Source organism: Hippichthys cyanospilos, chromosome 11 (assembly GCF_059441005.1).
Source record: "Hippichthys cyanospilos isolate Australia breed blue-spotted pipefish chromosome 11, RoL_Hcya_1.0, whole genome shotgun sequence".
Lineage (NCBI taxonomy): Eukaryota > Metazoa > Chordata > Actinopteri > Syngnathiformes > Syngnathidae > Hippichthys > Hippichthys cyanospilos.
The window spans coordinates 21,844,033-21,864,963 of NC_142379.1; the positions used below are offsets into that span (position 1 = coordinate 21,844,033).

General features: G+C 38.4%; 1 protein-coding gene across 5 annotated transcripts in view; it reads left to right on the forward strand.

Moving 5' to 3' along the window:
* Window positions 1-2,030: 2,030 nt before the first annotated feature.
* Window positions 2,031-20,931, forward strand: part of fli1 (Fli-1 proto-oncogene, ETS transcription factor) — a 56,987-nt gene continuing 38,086 nt past the window's right edge. For 2 of the 5 annotated variants that reach the window (XM_088427725.1, XM_088427728.1), the window contains exons 1-5: window positions 2,031-2,164; window positions 3,202-3,299; window positions 17,033-17,244; window positions 18,374-18,525; window positions 20,342-20,545. In XM_088427725.1, coding sequence (XP_088283851.1) covers window positions 3,261-3,299; window positions 17,033-17,244; window positions 18,374-18,525; window positions 20,342-20,545 — 607 coding nt within the window. In that variant the 5' untranslated portion in view covers window positions 2,031-2,164; window positions 3,202-3,260. Of the gene's footprint in view, window positions 2,165-3,201; window positions 3,300-8,068; window positions 8,273-8,463; window positions 8,575-17,032; window positions 17,245-18,373; window positions 18,526-20,341; window positions 20,546-20,931 lie in introns of those variants that run through there. The other 3 variants (XM_088427726.1, XM_088427727.1, XM_088427729.1) reach the window with 3 other exon arrangements.

The window sequence follows — 20,931 nt, forward strand, 5'->3', positions numbered from 1 at the left end:
GGAATTGAAATATAGAGTAGCAACAGCATTTTAAAGTCTGAATGGTTCAGGTGGAACCTGAGTTTTAGTACCAAGCTCAATGGATTCCCAATTGTCGGTGCCCAACCCTAATTAAAACTGTGTAGAGTAAACCCACAGATTTGTAGAATCGTTTTACCTCTCATTCGAGATGCACTGAGAGGAACATGGCTTGGGGGAATTAAAATATGACAACATACTATTGCTGGTTTTTGGTATACCTGGCATATTGGTAGAGTTGGAAGTGGCCATCATTATCTGTTTGAACCTGTCACAAAACCAGAACCCAATCAGGTCAAGAGAACCTGGTTAAATGAACAACGACTTTGCAATGAAGACAGTAGGAGTGTGAAGAGATCTTGTATAACAATGGAACCTGAGCAAAAAAAGGGAATTTGCCTTGTTTGGGAATATTTTCATTTGTTTCTAGTAAAGTAAAGTAAAAATAAAAATGTGAAAAAGCTATTATTTCAAAATGAAATATGAAGAAATTATCCTTCCAGCATTTGTTTGTTCATATAGCAACACGAGCATGTTTATGTCAGGGGCAAGCAAGTTCAGAAGCCGAACAGACTGATTAGGACTGCAGGAAAAGTCAGAGGCAGGCAGTTTCAGAGTTCAGGCAGGCGGAACAGAAATGAGTGAGAGAAGTTTTGACATGGAAACAAGATGATCTGGTGGGGACAGGCACAAAGAGGCATGCTTACCTGCTTGAATGGGTCATTGGTTTCACTTGACGGTGATTAGACTGGTTGCCTGGATAGGTTAATATGAAGAAAAATTAGGTGACTGGACAGGGAGGCTTTGACATGGTGACTTTTCAATTTAGTCATTAATAACAATTATTCAAAAGCAAAAAAAAAAGGGAAAAAATCTGGAAAAGCCTAGTACAATGTGAGCTTAGTTTGGGCTGCTTCAATCGTGGCAGTGTGCATTGACTCTCATTTAATAGATTGTTGTCATAATCAGGGAAGAAGACTCAAATGCACATGTAGGCAGGGAAGGGTACTGAACAACCAATTTATTTGAAACTGGGCAAACAAGGCAGATTGGAGACAGTGGCTGACTGTCACACACAGGCTCGGGAGGCAGGTGGCAGGCAGACAGAGACAAGGCATGTCAGATATTTTGATGGTAGAAGGCAGGCAGAGCAATTCTAACAGGCCTGCAGGTATTAGGGTAGTAAGGAACAAGCAAGATCAAAATCCAAGCAGACAGATCAGAAGATCAGGCGTGAGGGTAGCCAAGGGCAAGTTCAAATCCACCTTGTGAGTTCAAAACCACCTCGCTATGGCCTTCTTGTGTGGAGTTTGCATGTTCACCCCGAGCCTGCGTGGGTTCTCTCCGGGCACTCCGGCTGCCTCCTATACTCCAAATACATGCATGGCAGATATATTGAACATACTAAAACGCCCTTGGTTGTGATTGGGTGCTTGGATGGTTGTTTGTCTCTGTGTGCCCTACAATTTGCTGGCAACCAGTTTAGGGTGCTTGCTGGTGGGATAGGCACCAGCAAGCCTGTGACCCTTTTGAGAATAAGTGCCTCTAGAAACTGGATGGATGGAATGCTACAGATGCTTTTACCCAAGCATTTTTTGCCATTTGTAGTTTTAACTTTTTTGAATGGAATATTTAGGTTTACCTTTTTTAAATGGCAAGTTATCATTATTGTTATTCTCAAGCTGCCAAACAAGAATAGGACAAAAACAAGTGTCAAAACATTTCATCTAAGCATCTAAACAAGACGTTTTAACCTAAAGCTTTAGCACGTTGAAGCGTGTGTGTGTGTGTGTGTGTGTGTGTGTGTGTGTGCGTGTGTGTGCGTGTGCGTGCGCGCGCGCAAGCACGTGTGTGTGAATGTGTGTGTGCGCGCGCGCACGTTATTTGCACGCTCGAGTGTTCGACCTCAAGCTGCAGACAAGGGGAGGTTTTTCTCTTGATGCTCATTGGCCGCAGCTTTTTTTCTCATCGCGGAAACATTTTCATTCATACAAACGCAGCAAGATCCACATACCGTTTGAGCAAAATATTTCGCCTGAACAGGACATTATTATTTAAAAGTGTATAAACGAGGTGGGACAGTGAGAGGAGTAAATTGGAGGAGTGACACCACACCGACACCAGCGGGTAAAGTTAACAAGAACAGGTGAGTACATACAGATTCTCTGCATACCTATATATAAGTGTATGCATTCCCTTTCACATGTTTGTACGCTGCCGTTTCTGGTTGATTTGCACAAAAAGGCCGTTTTGTGGGATGTGAGGCTACACGCACCGCGTATTAGCTGAAAGTCATTAATAACAGCAAAGGTAAGATGCTTAAAATGTAACACTAGAGGGGTCCCGGCCCAGGAGGCTGTCTCTGAGGAAGGTATACGCCGTTTTTCACCATAGCAGCCCTAATTGTCTGCAGATGCGCGTCTCCATGGCGGGTTTTTTTCACCACTCAGAAATAGGATTTTTTTTTTTGCCTACACAAACGTATTTAAAGTAGTGACTTGCAACCTCCAGGTCACGAATAATATAATGTACAACCAGCAAAAGCATGAGATGTGGCCCGTTCAAATCAACTGTAAAGGATTGCTCGACGTGTGGATTAGAAATTAAGCCATGTTATAAAAAAAAAAGGTGACAAATTCATAAGTATTACATGAGCTAAATTTACTACACACCAACACCTCGTCAGGTAGTTCAAATTGGGCTGTAAAAGAAGACAAAATGCAGTGCCATTAAACCAGTGATCACTCTTTTAAATAGTCCTGTTTAATTGATGTGGTGGCTTCATTTGACAATATTTGCAACAGATTCTCCTTTGATTGCATACATTAATAGCATAAAACTATTTATTCTAACAAATATTTGCAAAATGATACCTGTAGTAAAAAAGCGTACATGCATGTGTCTTTGTAACGGTTGCAAAAAAAACGTCTCAAATGCTCCGTCCTCCAAGTGCCCTTTCACCCCCAGACTTTGTAAGCTGCACTTATTAAAGCGAAAAGTGTTTCAATATGTGGTAAGCTTCAGACTTGGAGGGGGAAGGGGTTCGGGATGCATGAATTGGAACCCTTAAACCCCCTCCTCCGCGGGCCACCACAAATAATTATTTCATGTTAGTGACATTTAAAAAAAATCAGTAAACAATACACTGGCGCTTTTAATTATTTTCTTCCCCTTCAACATCAGACCTGCAATTGGAGACCCGGCAGATTATTGGGAACCCCCCTTGTGTCTGGTATACAGTCATGTTCCAAACTGTCCCTGACACCTCATCTTACGTCAAGGTAAGACAGCACCGCCTCTTTGGTATAAGCTCATGACTTGTATTTTCGTTTTTTTTCCGAACAAAACCACGCGTAGTCAGTCAGGTTTGAAAGAAAAAATAACTTAAAGCAAAATACACGTTGGAAATAATAAATTATAACCTAATATATGTTTGATGCATGCGTCCTGTTATTTGTTTTTCCTTTAAATACTCACTTGATTCAATTCTCTGAGCTATAAATTAATAAAGCAAACCTGTAGCTTGTTGCAAAATATCCGTTTGGGATTTGGATAACACAACAATAATAGGCGTATGAGAGACTAAATAAATAAACCCTTGTTGATCGATTTTTTTTCGTCAGTAGACATCAAAATTGCACTGGAAGCAATTAAAAACAACAATAAAGAAAACTTCACTCTATTTTTCTTTTTACATGCAAAACAATACATTTAATAAGGCCTCTTTTCATGCAATAAAGGTTTTTTAAAGAAATGAATAGGTTGAATTTCCTAAGGAAATACCCTTAGTGTAAGAGGTTTTTCCTACTCAATGACAGACGGTGGAAACTTTTTTTTTTTTTTTTTTTTAATAAAAACGTTAAATTCCACAGTGGATCTGTTTTATTTGTAAAAATGCAAAGTGCGTGGCATGTTGCATGCTGGCTGCCAAGTTCGCATTTTTCGTGTGCACATCTCAGTCTGCTTTCGCCCCCACCCCCGCCCCTCCTTCAAAAGACTCCGTGGTCTAGGCATTTGGTTTTGTTTGGTTAAGGCCAGGCGAGACGGGAACTCTCCAATAAAAATAAATCTCAAATTAATTATGGCCTGAAGCAAGGGGGGCCAGACAGTTCGTGCACATACGTGCTCAGGCTTCCAGACTGGAAGGCCAAGATATGAGAAGGCACATGCAGTCAAATGAATGTCACCCATTCACTGTACAGTGTACTGGAGCGGGATTCCGATTTTCAATAAGCGGAATCAGGGGTGTAGTGGGCGTGGTACGCGGGGGTACGCCGTTCACCCACTTCTCCCGACGCCACGTTCAAATTATAATTCGGTTTTAGCCCTGCACTAAAATGACAGAGAAAAAGCAGGCAGCGCTGTCTGCGGGTTATTGAAATGTTTGTTGATCCTTGTTCTAATGCGATTTATGCTTAATAACGTTAGCCTGTGCTTATGTTGGAGTAGTAAAACATTAAATTTAACGTTAGTTCAACTGGGGTTGTAGCCTATGATTGATGTTCTGTATGTATTTATAGAACATCACAGAATCGCTTACACCCACTTAAAAAATCCCCACTACACCACTGAGCAAAATCAAATAGTGATGATTTTAAATGCAATACAAAATCGGTCCTTTTTATTTGTGTTCTTTTTTGTATTTTTATGAGTTGTACAATTTCATGTCATCGAATCGTTATACAAAAGGCATTGCAAATTATTAACGCTATTACATATTTAGGTTCATGTATTATTTTATGAGGAAGCAGAGAGAACAAAAATACAAATAAATGTTTGTCAATCGCTGTATTCTTTTCCGTGACTCTTTTGAAGGAAATTCGTGAACAGATCAAGTTTAGTATGTTTTTTTTTTTCAATTTTATTCATATATGCCCACTTTTCACTTTTATGGTCCATCCACAATATGCTGCAAAAATTAAACGGCAATTTTAAATTACAAAAGCAAAACATCAATGCAAAAACATTTCCATTTACACGTATATGTTTAGTTATCAGTGTATTTAGTTTTTCTGGCAACATTTTAAATGTTTTAATCCATGTATTTTGTATGTCTCCTGTATGTCTCATTCAATGCCGAGGACGGATTTTCCCGTTTGTTAAGAGTTTGGACATTAAATCATAGATACTTAAGTATTACATCGATACTTAACTACATTAAGGACATTAATTTCCAGATACTTAAGTATTAAATCGATACTTAAGTACATCAAGGACATAATTTTCCAGATACGTAAGTATACAATCGATACTTAAATATCTGGGATTGAATATCTGGACAAAAATAAAAACAACATAGCAAATACCTCCCTGGCATTAAATTATAGTTAAAGTGATCGTTCTAATAGGTTTCTTTTGTTTTCATCAACAACCTCACATTTCATCAATATCTTGAAGAAGATGTCACTTTTTTGGTCTTATGAACTCAAATCCACTTGTCTTCCACTACTGGTGCACATGAGTCATTCTGTCTAGCGAAAGATATTGATCCAGGATTCCATTTTGGATTTAATATCATACAAATTTAGAGCGGACAATTTTATCTTCACAAACAACCACTTCAAACCATATTTTCAAGATTCACTGGGCCCTTTTTTTTTTACTGGCGTTAGCAGTCCCCCAAATTGTGGACTCCTGCTCTTGAGAGACGATAAGGCCCGCTTCAACAGCAGAGGGTCTATGTCCATGAGGGTCCCTCAATTCTTGCGCACATGACCCATACAGTGGCAGGCCCTATACATGGCAGGAGCACCACTTCAAGCATGTCTGGGGCACAAGCATGTGTGCGTGTGTGTCTTGTGTCTCTGCTTGCGTGCGTGCGTGCACGCGCAAATGAAGAAACGTCTGCTGCCTGACTCTTGCAGCGTCAAGCCAGATGTTCTGTGGTTGACTGCGTAAACAATCTTGCATCCGTTTATTGGCCTTCCAAAATGTTTGTTACCAATGTATTCATTGTGGTCTTGAGATATGGTCCGGACCCCCTGTCAAACCAAGGAGAGGAGATGTCCAGAGGAAATCGTTTTTTAATATGACATTGTCTTGTCAGTTGGTTAAATTTTATTTATTTATTTAGTTGTTCTATCATTTCGCTTGCATAGTCCATGAGATCCTGAGCTGCATACTTAATTTTTTCTCAGTTGCAATTGACAATGGCATATGGGATCAAACATTTTCCATTTTTAATGATCATTTCCATTTGCATTTTGTGTTTATTTAGTTTTTTATGTTTATAATTTTACTAATTGGTTGGGAAACATCGATCATCAAATGCTATTCTCTAAAAAGGCCTTCTCCAAATGACGTGGTTGTTGTGGTTGTAATTTGCTGGCTTCTTTTCGATGACAAGTGTTTATAAAATTTTGACAATCTTACAATACAAACTTTTAGGATCACCACACGATATAATTCAATGCAATTCCACCTCTTACTTCACATACAACAACAGACATTCTGATCTGACCTTTACACTGTTCAGGCAAAAACTGTGCTTAACTGCCTATACTGTTCTGGGATTGAAGCTTTATCTAATGTGGATCATGATTATGGTGTATGTGGCATTTTCCAATATATAGTAAATGCTTTTCATTGAGTTTCAGGTCACAATTTCTATGAATGATGCAAACAATGCAATGAGTGGACATGAGTGTTATATATAAAGTACGTAAATTAACAATGTGCTGGCAATACGTTCAGAACTTTAATTTATTTGTAAAATAATGTGGGGCCGCCCTTTTTCAGACTTTCTAAATTTAACCTATTTAGTTGAATTGCTTAGTTTAAAATGTTTAGCAAAGTTTGCTGCTTTGATTTATTTTAACAGCGTCCTCTTTGAATCCCTAAAGGGTATACTGTATGTTTGGAATAATATGTACATCTGAAAAAAAAAAAAAAAAAAAAAAACGGTTTTGGAAAATATGGAGAATAGAAAAAAAGGATGTGGCATTAAAACGGTCAGTGAAGAGTTAAACGAGGTGTCTCCCTTAATTATACAAGACTGAGCTGGCCTCAGGCAGGAGAAGCCTTGACCCTTAGCAGGATCCAGATGTGGCAGTCCCAAGGGTGGGGCCCTGAGTCCTGCCAGACCCCCAAGAGGCGAGCGGACAGACCGGCTTTGCAGCCAGTGGCGCTGCCTCAACTTTGAGCTGGTTGAACAATTCATAACAAGCTGACATTGAATTTAAGGTAAAAGCAGCATTGGATGAGGGACGGATGGGGGTGGGGGGTGTTGACAATCGTCATTGTGTGGCCATATATACCATATACCTTACAATTCTGAACATGTGCATTTTTATTTTCCAAGTGGAAAAATACATCAAAATACAAGTACAGTATTGTGTTGGAAATATTTTATTTGATTAAAAAATACATTTTGTGTTTTCATCCCAAAAAATTATATGCAGGAGAAAAACAAAAGATTTTAATTTTTTAATTTAATTTTATTTTTTACAGAGAGCAGTTCGACAGGAGATAAAAAAATATATAATAAATGATCAAAAACTAAGCACCACATGACAATACAGTGCCACACGCATACAGAGCATTTTTTTTAATGGGGGGTGTGCAAGTTGAATGCATAGATGTGATTTATGGTTTCTTTGGGAAGTCTTCGTCTTGACATGGAGGCTTGTAAGGCAAAGAAATATTGCAACGACCACTCGAATTTGTCATCTTTAAATATAGTCCATGCAGTCACCTACCACAAATGCTCACATTTTACTTAAAAACAGATCTTGCCCGATTTGACTGGTGAGCATCGTTTTTATGTTTAAAGCAAATATTTGAAAATGCAATTGGCTATTTAATGAATACCGACTACGACACTGACACCGATTTGTTTCACGAAGAAAAAAAAATCACCTATCATCCTGTAAAATATTTCCCAGATTAAATAATAAATAAATAGTAATAATAAAACATAACAACGGAGTGAACGCTGAATTGTTTTGCCTGCTTATCTGCTTCGGACAGTATCCTGTTTTTTTTTTTTTTTTTTTTTTGAAGGCAGGGCTTTTGGGTGACACACATCTTCCCTCTCTCAACCTTCCTTTGCAACTGCAGCAGCAAGCGAGCAGGCGAGCGGCGGCTGTGACTTCACTTCCCAAATTTAGGAGGAAAGAAAAAAAAAGAAGAAAAAAGTGACTTTCTTTGCGAAAACACACAGCGAGACTTGGTTGGAATAAATTCAAGAACGTGTCATGTTTGGGATACCGTCGGAGTTCACTACAAGTTGCGCAAAATGGACGGAACTATTAAGGTAAGGTTGGAGAGGATCGTGTAGGAGATTGTGGGGACCAATTTTTTCTCTTCCAAACTTGTACCTCCTTTTTAGTGTGCGTGAGTTGGGACCTCTACTTAAATGGTTTTTCTTTCGCTGCTCCCTTCACCCCCTCCCACACGCACACACTTTTGCTTTTTTTTTTTGATAATCATAATTTCCGAGCGCTGTGAAGCTGTGCATCATCGCCCGACTTGTTGGATTTTGAGCGCGCAAATTACGCACATCTGGAGCGGCTCTTTCTTACCCCGCAACGCACTGTTCCCAAAAAGTTCATATAGGTAAGGAATTTAGACTACCTTGTTCTCGAAGTTGACCAGCGGGTCAGTGAATCTTACATGCCGGACGGGAGCTGCGCAGCCGCTGCGTCCGTATAGATTCAAACGGAGCCCAACGATGGCAATGATGTGGTGGTTCAGTGATTTCTATGGCACGTGTTGTGAGTGAACCGTCTTTTCGTTTCTGAGTTGTGTGTTCATAAGACAAGCTGTTATTTGGTAACTTTATTGCAACTTTTAAAACACTTTACTAAGTGTTCCCTTCGCTAGCGTCATACTACGACTAAGGCTACCCTTATAGTGTAGGTATATATTAGTTAATAATCAGATGGTTAGTGCGTCGTGTGGCAGACCCCTTAAACATGAACCCTGTTTAATTAAAATTTAATACCCATTAACCATGAATATGTTAAGAAAAGCCTAGTTGAAAAGTAGTAGGCATATTTGATAAAATTGGTAGTTGCCAGGAGTGCTGGGCTGAATTAACAATGGCTACTGCCCCCCCCCCCCCCCCCCCCCCCCCCCCTTCCAGACAGTCACATTCCAGATGGCTGGGATGCTTCCAGATGTTTGAATGGCAAGTCCGGTCTCTTGGCTTGTATCCTAACAAGTGTCAGTTCCCAAAAATGCACCTAAATTGAACTCATCTCGCTAAGGAGTTCTGTTGTGTTTTGGGGCACGTTTTCAATAATGGTTCTCTGGAAGTTGGGTGTGGTGTGTATATAAGGGGTGTTAATGATGGTGGCACCAAAAAGAGAAAACAAAAAACATATTGGGTGGATGGATGGAGACCATTCGAGATGTTTGTTGCAAAAACCTACGAATGAAGAATGGAGTCATGTTAGTGTGAGAATGGCTGGCCTGGCTTGTTTGCTCATAAAGAACTCCCTCTCGAGCCATGAGAGCTTCCTGTCTACAGAATCTTTTCCTGACAGATTTCCCTTTCCTACTTAAACAAAGGGCAGGAATGGAGTTCCTTCCTACTGATCCGTTCCACCGCCCTCCTGGTGGGCATCTGTTGGGTTGTGTGTGCCAAACAGACACACGTGTGCACAGCATATGGAGTGCTGTGATGCATTGAGATGGTGGATGTAAACAAATGTAAGATGGTGGTTCCAGGCAGGTGGTTGACCCAGGTAGCATTGTGTCCTTTAAAGTCATACAATAAACACCTTCATGCATAAAACCTTGGTTATGTAAAGGATGAACTTCCTAACATTTTAGCTTTTTTGTTGGCTTTTTCCTTTTTCCTGTCTAGGTAACCACATATGGTTGGTTATGGCAATGAGGGAAGAGAACTTGGCACGTTGGAGATCAGCATACCTCTGTTGAGCATGGCTACACAGTATATAATGGCTGATGTAACATTAACTTGCTAATGATTTTACAAGTTTTGTGCTCTCACAAAAGCAAATTGTGAGTCATTGGCTTCAGAAGGAGCCAGTTTTCTAGTCCAGGAATATTTGAAACCCATCCATACAGCCATCCATGCATCAGCAGGGTACATGGTGTGTCATAAACGTTCCTGGACTAGAAAGACACATTTCAAATCGACTACAGACAAAATGTTTTTCTCTTTAAAGTCATTCACCTGAAGCAAAACAATTAGTAAGCTTTTTTTTTTCCCCACCTAGATGCACTTCTAGAATAATTATTTGCAGGTCCATTGTCAATCTTGGCCATCCATGCCTGAAAAACAGGTCACCATAATGAATCACTTTACCAAGATAAAGAGGGGGACACAACTATATGAACAGAGGCAGTTTACTTTTGATGGGTAGTTGCTTCTTCTAATCCAAGACTTGTCAGATGCTCAGGGTACTGTAAGCAGATGTGTTGTCAAATCAGCTGCCTCTTCTCACACACTGAATGAAGCAAATGCCACAGGATCTCTTTGTAGATGTGTGGATCATTGTGTCTAAAATTTGTAGAATGACTTTGACAGATTAGATTCTACAGATTAGACTTTAAATCAACATCCAGGCCACTACTAACATGACCGCAACTGCACGAGACTTCAAAAGAAAGGGCTTCTTCCGCTGGCAGTCGGCAATCCAGATTGCTAAAGCAGCTTCCATACGGACGATTGTTTTATTACAAGCCGTAAAAACTTGCTTCGCTGAATTGCCAAAGGTGATGGGCAGCCGTCTTCTAGTGTTCGCCTCGTCCTTAACGTAGCGAACTGTGGATTCGTTCACTCCCAAATGGCAGGCCACGGCCGCCTAACTTCTCCCTTCGAGAAGTATCACCTTCTCAGCAATTCTCATAAATTTTTTGATGGTATTTAAGTTAGTACAAGCCTTCGTGGGAGCTATTGTAAAAGTTCTTTATGTGATGAAAAAAAATCCTTATGTATATATACAGTATATATATATATATATATATATATATATATATATATATATATATATATATATATATATATATATATATATATATGTCATTGCACACCACACAGAAGCATTTAACTGCTCAAGCAAATGCTCAGGGCCTCTGGCCTTAGCCAGACAGAAATGAAGTCTGCCATGAAGTCTGCCTGGCAACATGCAATAGCTGAATTCTAATTGGCCAAAAACTTTACACTAAAACTCCAGCACATAGGAGGAGTGTGTCCAAATGGATATAATATATGACACGAAAAGAACAGAATATGGAGAATATTGTTTTTATATATATATATATATATATATATATATATATATATATATATATATATATATATATATATATACATTGGCTGTACACCATTTTACCACTTGGGAAGAATTTTATTGCCTTTATGGGGAGCGAGGCAGGATTAGCTCTGTTAGAGTACAGTCGTAATTTATTCAGTCCAAGGTTTGATTTTACACAACACAGTCAAAGCAGCCGAGGTGCCCTTAAAGAAGGTGCAACAGTGCCCTTTCTAATTAGGTTTTCCTCATGTGTGGATGTTGAAGTTGAAAACATTTTGAATCATTTTGTGCACTAGTTTGTTTTCTTTACTATGCAGTGATGGATATCATAACACAAGTTCCAAAATTATGATGGATTGTTTTGTTGGCATTGGAAAATGGAATTTGGAGTTAAATTAGTAGGTTTATGGGACACAGTTGTGTAGATTTACATTGTCGGCCCATATTGTTTACTGAACCAATTTTACTGACAAGGAATGCACAATCAGAAGTAATAGTAAGTTAGATCTAAGGAGAAACCTCAAGGATGTTTTACAATAGGGGACAACAAAAGAGCAACGCAATGAATTGTATCAGTGAATGCTTTTTTTTTAAAATTGTAAATATGGTATTTTAGTATCTACATATAACATTTTATTTGATCTGTATGTAAAGATGACATTGATCTGAAATGCTTTCCACAAGTGAATCGTTTTAGGACAAAACAGAATATTAAGCTGGATGCGTAAATTTATGTTCCTCACCAATGGGAAAGAAAAAACACTGCAGATTTCTTCTCAGTAGAGAGGGGCTCACTCCTATTTTTAAATGCCCTTCTCCACCATCTTGATGGGCACACGGCACTTGTCAATCATGGTTTCCACTTGACAGGCTGATATGTCACTCGGAATGTAACTTGCAACAGTCACAATTGTCGCGGGTGGCCTTATCAAGCCATAATGAGACATTCCCTCGCTCCTTGGTGCTTTATCAGTGGCACACGAGCTGCTGTGTGTTGCTTAGATTGCAAGTAATACTGCCAGGGTAAGGACTATGATGGATCTATTAACTAAATCTCCAGAAAATCTAATTCTAGGGAAGGAGGTTAAACTTTGTAAGGAGGTTTATTGTTTATCCAATACTTTCCATCAGAGAGGGTGCATTTTATTCCATAGCCCCCTCTCGAATGTGCTTTTCCTCTTGAATCCGTCCATAGAACTAAGGGTAATGAGATGAGCTTTGTTTTGCATAAGTGAAGGCACACTTGCATACTGTTTACTATTAATATCAAATATGCATTATTTGTTTTCTTAAAGAATATTATTTAAAGTCGATTTTCTAAGAATAATTGTGTTGTGTTGTAATTTCTGACATTTCTAAGTCAATGTGTAAGCCACCTAACAGCGTATATTCAATATGGTGGACCATACTTTTGGACTTAAAGACGATTAGGATAGCCATAATTTTGGAAATATTGATAAGACTTGTACTTTTTTACCCCCGGCAAACATATGTAGCATTTTAAAATTATATAAATCCGCTCCTATGAAGGTTAGACATGTCTCTGTTTAAAATGTGCCATCAGATCTTATTAGATTTAGATGTGTCTCAATCCCAGACTTATTTCTGTTTGAAATGTTGGCTGATTTTAAATGGTGATGGCTGGAAGGGAAATAAAAATGTCTGTCACTGAGCATTTTTAAGAAACTCCAACTATGGCACGTATAGAATGTTGATAATTTAAGCATGTATAAAAGAGTAGACCAAATCTAGCAAATAATTCCAAGGCATTTAAAACTGTGTTAAATGTCGACAAGTTAAGAGTTGCTTGTTTTTGTTTTAATAAACTCACACTGATCCATTAGGACGATAGGTTTCCTCGCACGCTTCTATTGAGTCTACAGACAGGAGACATAAAATGAATATCCATAGATGAGGTAATCTTTTATCATTCAAATTGTTGCAGAGAATTTAGGGCATGCAAGTAAATTCTCATTTGTTTGCAACCTAACTGTGCTGTGAGCATGATTGAAGTAATCTTAAGTCAACAGGAAGCAACAGTATCTACAGGGGCTGTTTAGCCAAACTACTTTGGATGTCAGACTTTGATATGACCCATAACTGCACGCAATTAGTCCTAAAAATGGTCCCCAAGAGAGTGAATATTTTACATCACAAGTTTCTGTGTAGTTAAAAAGACAATTCTGATGTTCTCTTTGTACCACTTCTTATCTTTGGCATCACCTGACCATGACCTCCCTAAGTCTTTCCTTGTCAACGACAAAAATTGTTGTCATGTAAAATACTTGCTGTCTGCCAGCGACTATGTTTTTTTCTTTTATAAATAGAGCGGTGAGACTTGTAGCCAGCGCTCTTCTTCTTTTTAAGCATATTGAGCACTGTAATGACCATTTGATGGGCATGTTGCTCTCAATAGCTGCGAAAGACACAATCAGCCGGTTGCCTTTTCTGATAATGCTTGTCACTGAAAGAGTTAAAGGCAGAGTTCAACTACTAGAATACTTTTTTTGCACTCTTGGCCTGGTGAATGTTGACAAGATTGATGTCTTTCCCATGTTGGCAGGAAACAGAGGTGAACGTCTGCCAGCTAGCTTCCTAAGCTCAAGCCCTCCCTTGCGATTAGCATTGTTGTTTGTTTTGTATATGACTTGCAACGAAGGCTGCATGTCTAAGATTTCAAACCATTCCAAAATTAGCCAAATTTGGACCTTGCTCGAAAGTCCCAAATTGAAAAAAAAAGTATTACGTAGGGTTGTATTGTATCATATAATAGCAATAAAGTAGTGTACACTTGCTGTTGACAAAGGTGAAAGTGCTTGTGTGCATTTGTTTGTTCTTATGGTAATTACTGGCTCAACAGATGACAAGGAGATGGACAATATATATATATATATATATATATATATATATATATATATATATATATATATATATATATATATATATATATACACATTTGTCATAATACAATTGTCCATTTCCTTGTCATCTGTTGAGCCAGTAACTCCGCCTTATAGTGCGGAAAATACGGTATTATATATATATATATATATATATATATATATATATATATATATATATATATATATATATATATATATATATATTACAATTACAAATCATAGTTTAATACAAGAAGAACATTTTATTTCTTTACTCTTAACTGAAAATGAACGAAATAAAATAACAAACATATTAAAAATGGAACAATAAAGAAAGAAAAGGCTTGCACTCACGGAAACAAACGGCTGTCACAATCGACCAGTCTTTTCAATATCTCCAGATTTTTCATGACCTCTTCATGCTCAAGCTTTCTCTTCGCAATGAGATGTACAGTGTACACTTGTTCTCAAAAGTTTTTTAAAAGCACCATAGCGCATTGAGGAGCTCTCTTTACCTTCAAACTGAGATGTACAATACTGCATATCCACTCGGGTGACCCAAGAAGTTTTAAATAGCACCGTAGCACATTGCACATTGCATTTACCTTAGAACTGAGATGTACAATACTGTTTATCCACTCAGGTGTCCCAAGGAGTTTTTAAAAGCATTGTAGCGCGTGGGCGCCTCCCTCCAGGGTGTCTTGTTGCTGCCTTGGTTAAACTATTGAAGTTTGCAAATCCAGTGTAGCTCCAAACACCAAATCGATTCCTTGCAAACAAAAGGCATTCCCAGCACAACGATTAGCCAGGGTTAGCTCATGCCCCTGGTAGCCCAGTCAGAAATATGGCCAAGTCGGTACAGGTTAGCTAATAGCTACGCTACGCCTCTGAGGCAATCAGGCAAAGCCAACACCGCGTAGCTTGCTTGTTGAGCATTGCACCGCCTTCCTGCAGTGAGCTTTCACTCACATCACCTTCAACGTGAGGCATCTAGATGGCGATCTTGACTCGGTTGGCTATTACAGCTGTCTATCATGTTATATGGACCGCTCACATATCCATTTACGCTTGTGCAGAAGCCCGCAACTGTTGATGCGAATGAATTAGCGCTTCTATTGCATTATTTTTTTTTTATTACTCTCACCAACATAACTGGACATATGGCTTTTCCCTTCTAAATGTGGCTTATTACGCTCATTATACATCCAGTGGAAGGTTGGCTTAAGTCATTTAATCTGTTTTTTTTTATTGTAAACATTTAAGGACATGACACGATACTAAATCTTTTTTGTATTGTAATCCCCTTATTATTTCGCTTCACAGCATAGAGATGCATAGTTTATGCTTTAGACAGAAACAGTTAGTGCATTCCACAATTTCAATGTTAATATTCAAATTCAAGTTCTGTCGGCAAGGTTGTTTGATGTGTCATTAGCCAAAAGAAATGGCACAAAGAGGGGACAAAACAAATGTTGCGGTCCACGTCGTAAGGTGAAAAAAAATGCAAGCCAGAGATTGTACAGTATTATTATTTTTTGTGTGTAATTACACTACCACGTTAAAGCAGAAAGTAATGAATTACAGTAATTACATTAATTTTGTAATACATTGCTCCCAGCACTGTTCCAACATGGTTAAAGGCTCAAAAATCTTAAATTCACAATGCCTATGTTATGACCCGTGGGTCATATGTAGTTTTTGTATGTGTTCTGCTGTGTTCTCCTTTGTTTGTGTGTGTGCGTGTGTGTGAGTGCCTTTTTGGTTGGAGTGTGTCAATTGTGTGCAGGTGGTGTCATCCCATTGGCTGGCTCTCCTGATTTGCCGCCCTATTTAAACAGTCCACGGACCAAGCTCTCTCTCTCTCCGGTCATCCCACCGCCAGAAAACGCCACCAGGAACTGTTAGAACTAGTGTTAGCTATCCTTGTTAGCTGTACTTGTTAGCTGTGTTTGTTAGCTGTGTTTGTTAGCTGTGTTTGTTAGACGTGTTTGTTAGACTCCTGTAGATCGAGCCGTAGTAGGAGGGAGACGCAATTTTTGTTGAACCCTTTTTCTCGTGTTTTTGCGATAGGTAGATAGTGAGCCAATTGTCATTTGTTTCCTTTTTGTTTGGCTAGTTAGTTATGGATTCAGAAGATCTCTTGTTTATTATTTTGTTTGCTCTCCCTCTGAAGATAATAAAAGCTGCTGTTTTTTGTTCAACACGTTTAGTTTCACGGGCCTTTTCTGGTGGTGAGGGTGCGGACGGGGGAGCACACACACATTATATCCCAGTTCCCCTTGGCTGGGTGTAACAGCCTACAATGTATTATATGACCATGCCAGAATGACTGCTGGTACTGTCGACCTAAAATGCCAAAAACAGCAAGAGGGCAAGATATTTAAGACCATTACTGTATCCGCATCATGTTATTTTACGTATGATAGCCGCATAGGCAGATAGGCAGATCTTTACCAGCTTTACCCAATGCTTCAAATTCTAAAAGAGCCCATTGCACTGAGTTGCAAACGCAGGGGCTCACCTTTGTCATTCGTGACATTTAGCAGCGCTGTCGACAATGGGCAACACTTTTCCACATTCACAGCCATAAACCTATTCAAACCATCGTAACACACGATGAAACGTCTCACCAATGCTAAAGACCGGGTGACTTATGTTTTTAATATGTCAACCCACTCCTGACAGCAAGAAAACTGTTTGCAAACATCCCTGCAGCACACAGTATTAAAACCCCTGAGATTCCCTAACATTCGCTACCTCCACAAGGAGTTTCTGCTTCAGAAGATAGGTCTCTAAGTCATTAATGAATAGCCCTTGAAAAACACATTGCAGAGTCAAGTTTAGGATGTAAGGCCTGTTTGAGCAAAGAAAGACAAACCACATGATTGTTACTTCTCTTTACAGGAGGCGCTATCAGTGGTGAGTGAAGACCAGTCCTTGTTTGAGCCTCCGTACGCTGCTGCTGCCCCTCTCCCCAAGACAGACATGACTGCATCTGGTGCGCAGGACTATGGCCAGACTCACAAAATCAACCCATTGCCCCCACAGCAGGAGTGGCTCAACCAACCAGTGAGGGTCAATGTCAAGCGAGAATATGAGCATATGAATGGATCGCGGTAAGAAGCAAAATTGTGTGGATTTGATGAATAATGATTATATTATTTGGGAGGAGGTATTAATAAAATGTTTAGATTTTATTGGGATTCATCAGTCATGCTAAATGGATCCATGTTGCTGTTGTTGTCCTGATGTTCATTGACCTTAGGTATGTATTTTTGCAATCTCAGGGTACAGCACCAAACCAAAATGTTATGTGCAATATAGGGAGGAACAATGTGATCAGTTTGTTTGCTCTTTCCTGGTCATAATAGGTAAATTTATCCTTTTGCCGTCTAGTGGAAGAGCATTTAATTGTTGTGCCTGTTACTATGCATCCAATGTGGATAGACAAACAAATATGCATTATTTGCAGCAAATAACTAATTTTAGAGAACATTTGATTTTAAACTTGAAAAAAAAGTATGTTGCAAACCTGATACTGTCCTCTGGCATGTTAGTGTGCAAAATCACAGTTTTTCACTGGTTAATACTGTATAGCTTATGGTATTTTAATGTATGATGATTTTTTTTGTGTAGTATTACAAGTGTAACGTGGACTAACGGCTTCTTGGCAAAGAAAAACGATTTCAATTTAAAAATAGGCAATGTTCATGCTGTTAATTGGCAAACAACATTTCTATGAATAAAGGCCGAAACAAAGAAATCAGTCACTGAAGGACACCCCCCCCAAAAAAAAAAAAAAAAATTGCCAAATGTTCAAAATACATTACAGTATTTGCTTGTTTGGTAAAAGCAACCCAACGCATGTGAGATTACAGCACTTGATTTAGTACACGTGTCGTTCAAAATATCTCATCCAACAGAAAAGCGGAAAATAAATGGAGAGCAATATTTCCAAGTAGCATCATTTTCCACCAGCGACCAATACAAAAAAAAAAATCTTAATGACTCAAACACATGGTGGATATGTTGGACTGAAAATGTGAGATTAAATCTACATGATTTCAAATGACAAAACAAATTCTCAATATGATATTTGTTTTGAAAACTTATATTCACTATTATTTACCTACCAAATTCCCTTGTGAAAAGTCTTGTTTTAACTAATGATGTCCTTGTCTTTGACCAACCATTTGACCAAACAACCATTTCACAAGACCCTATGATATACTTGTGTGTGCTTAGTAGGGAGTCACCAGTGGACTGCAGCGTGGGTAAATGTAATAAGATGGTGGGGAGTACCGAGACTCAGATGAACTATGGAAGCTACATGGATGAGAAAAATGCCCCTCCCCCCAACATGACCACCAATGAACGGAGAGTCATTGTACCAGCGGGTAAGTCCTTGAACTACAGCTATGTCTGAGGGGTCCTGCATAAAGCTGTGTATATGTATCCATTTCAGATGCAGAATTTTCTTCTTCAGTTGTTCTGTTCTGAGCCAGATATGCCAACGCAGCCTTAGTTTTGTTTAGCTGGGCGACAACTTCTCATTTTTCCCACCAGAGTTTGGCTGAGTGTGTGCAAATAGGAAGATCACATAGCCGGCCGCGCCATATTTTTTTTACCAGCTATGGTTCATCATTAAAAATGAGAAATGGCACAGTTTGTGTAGCAACAGTTGCAGTTTCAGCACTGAGATGTTGAAGAAACTTCAAATATGGTTTCAAGCCACAAGGGTCGGTTTGCATTTTGCAGTCAATCAATCACAGCAACTCAAATGTCACAGATTGATTTTAAATTAATGCAGACAGACACTGGTTCAACATTCTCAGAGAACTTGGAGTCTGCTCCTTGTCTGCTATCAGTCTGCACAGTCTGTACAATATGTAAAACTACAACAATGACAGAAAGGGAACTTCAGAATAGTTGATTAACCTGAAACGTTATCCCACTCTGAAGAATTATGCTGTGGTTTAAGGAGGACAAAGAAATATTCATGTTTTAACTGAGCCACGTTCGCCTCTGAATAATCAGTTTTCAACATGTTCCATTTCTTCTATTTGGGCAAATAATAGATAGTAATACATGATTAGGCAAATTCTCTTGTTTCAAGGAAAAAAAAATCTGCCAATGGGTTGAGAATGATTTCCTTGCCCGAAAACCTAATTCAAGACTGTTTTTCTTAATGTTAAGAATGATTTGAGTTTAAAAAAAGGAGTCCTAAATTCTTATTTTAGGCAAGTTGCAAATTAAAATTAAACAAATATTTCTCAATTTAGAGTAAAATTTAAAATAATTGAATTTTAAATGGACTTGCATTTACATAGCACTTTTCTTATTTGGTGCTCACGGCGATTTCAGGATCAACCGAGTTTTTAGTGTCTTGCTAAAAAACACTTCAACAGGGTCACACCGGTGTTTGAAGTGAACCCTCATTCTATCGGTTGGCAGGTAACCACATTAAACTGAACCACGGCAACAGTTGAATTTTTTAAAAACAAAAATCTTCTCATTAAGTTTTTCAAAAAGTAGCTTAGCATTGTTTTTTTCCTCGTTTGAGCCGAGATTGTAGCAAATTGTCCTAATGTACTGTAAAATTGTAAGCAATATTTACTCATTACTTTAAAATTACACCCATGTAAAATTGTAATTTAAAAAAAAATAACTCTAAGGAATTTACTTATTGAAGCAATGACTGCTATGCTGCAGATGCAAGTAAACATATTTCTAATGCGTAATTTAACTTAATTTACAAAAAAATGTAGGTATCTAGCTGTAGATTTATAAAACAATGCTTATAAGTAAGTCCGTTTTTATACTAAGATTTTATTTTTGCTTATAATTTCCTAAATTAGGAAAAATGGCCTTGGTTTTAAGCTGAAGACAATTCAAAATCACCTTTATAGCTTAATATAAGAAATATATGAACGCGTTGAGCAAAGAAATCTTGATCCGAAAATGCTACATTTCATACCTTGAAAATAAGCAGTTTTTCATAAGATTTCTTTTGCTGCACAAGATATTTTTCCTTTTTAGACAAAAAAAATAGCATTTATTTCTTATCACAATTCTTTTTACCTTCTTTACATTGACTTTTTGCAGTATATGCCACAAGATAGTAGAGACTCAATCCCTCACTCCTAGTCGAGATGCAAGTTCAACTAGTGCGTGCAGACAATATATGACTACTTCTATTCCATGTTGCCACAGATCCTTCATTGTGGTCCCAGGACCATGTGCGGCAGTGGCTTGAGTGGGCCATCAAGGAGTACGGTCTGTTGGAGATTGACACATCAGTGTTTCAAAACACAGACGGCAAAGAGTTGTGCAAGATGAGCAAGGACGACTTCCTTCGGCTCACCACCATGTATAACGCTGAAGTTCTTCTCTCTCATCTCAATTACCTCAGGGAAAGTAAGTCTTTTTTTTGCAAAAATGGTCATGCAATTGCAAATACACTTTTCAGTTGAAGATTGATTTATAAAATTTCAGTAAAGAATGTTTCTTACCAGATTCAATTGTGATGCAATTCATAGAAATTGATGGTAGAAAATGTGAAGGAAAAGTGAAAGTACCTTCCAGAAACTCAAAGGGGGTAATTTGGGCGACATTTTTTAAATTACATATGAAAATGAAGCTACATACAAGTAAGGTGTACGCAAGCATGGAGATGTCAAAATACATTAAACATTTTTGACTGTCAAAGTTGTTTGAATGTGCTTGATAGTATTGTTCTATATGCAAGTATTATCGAACATATTCACAATTATATTCCCACGTATTTACAGGTATAATGACAA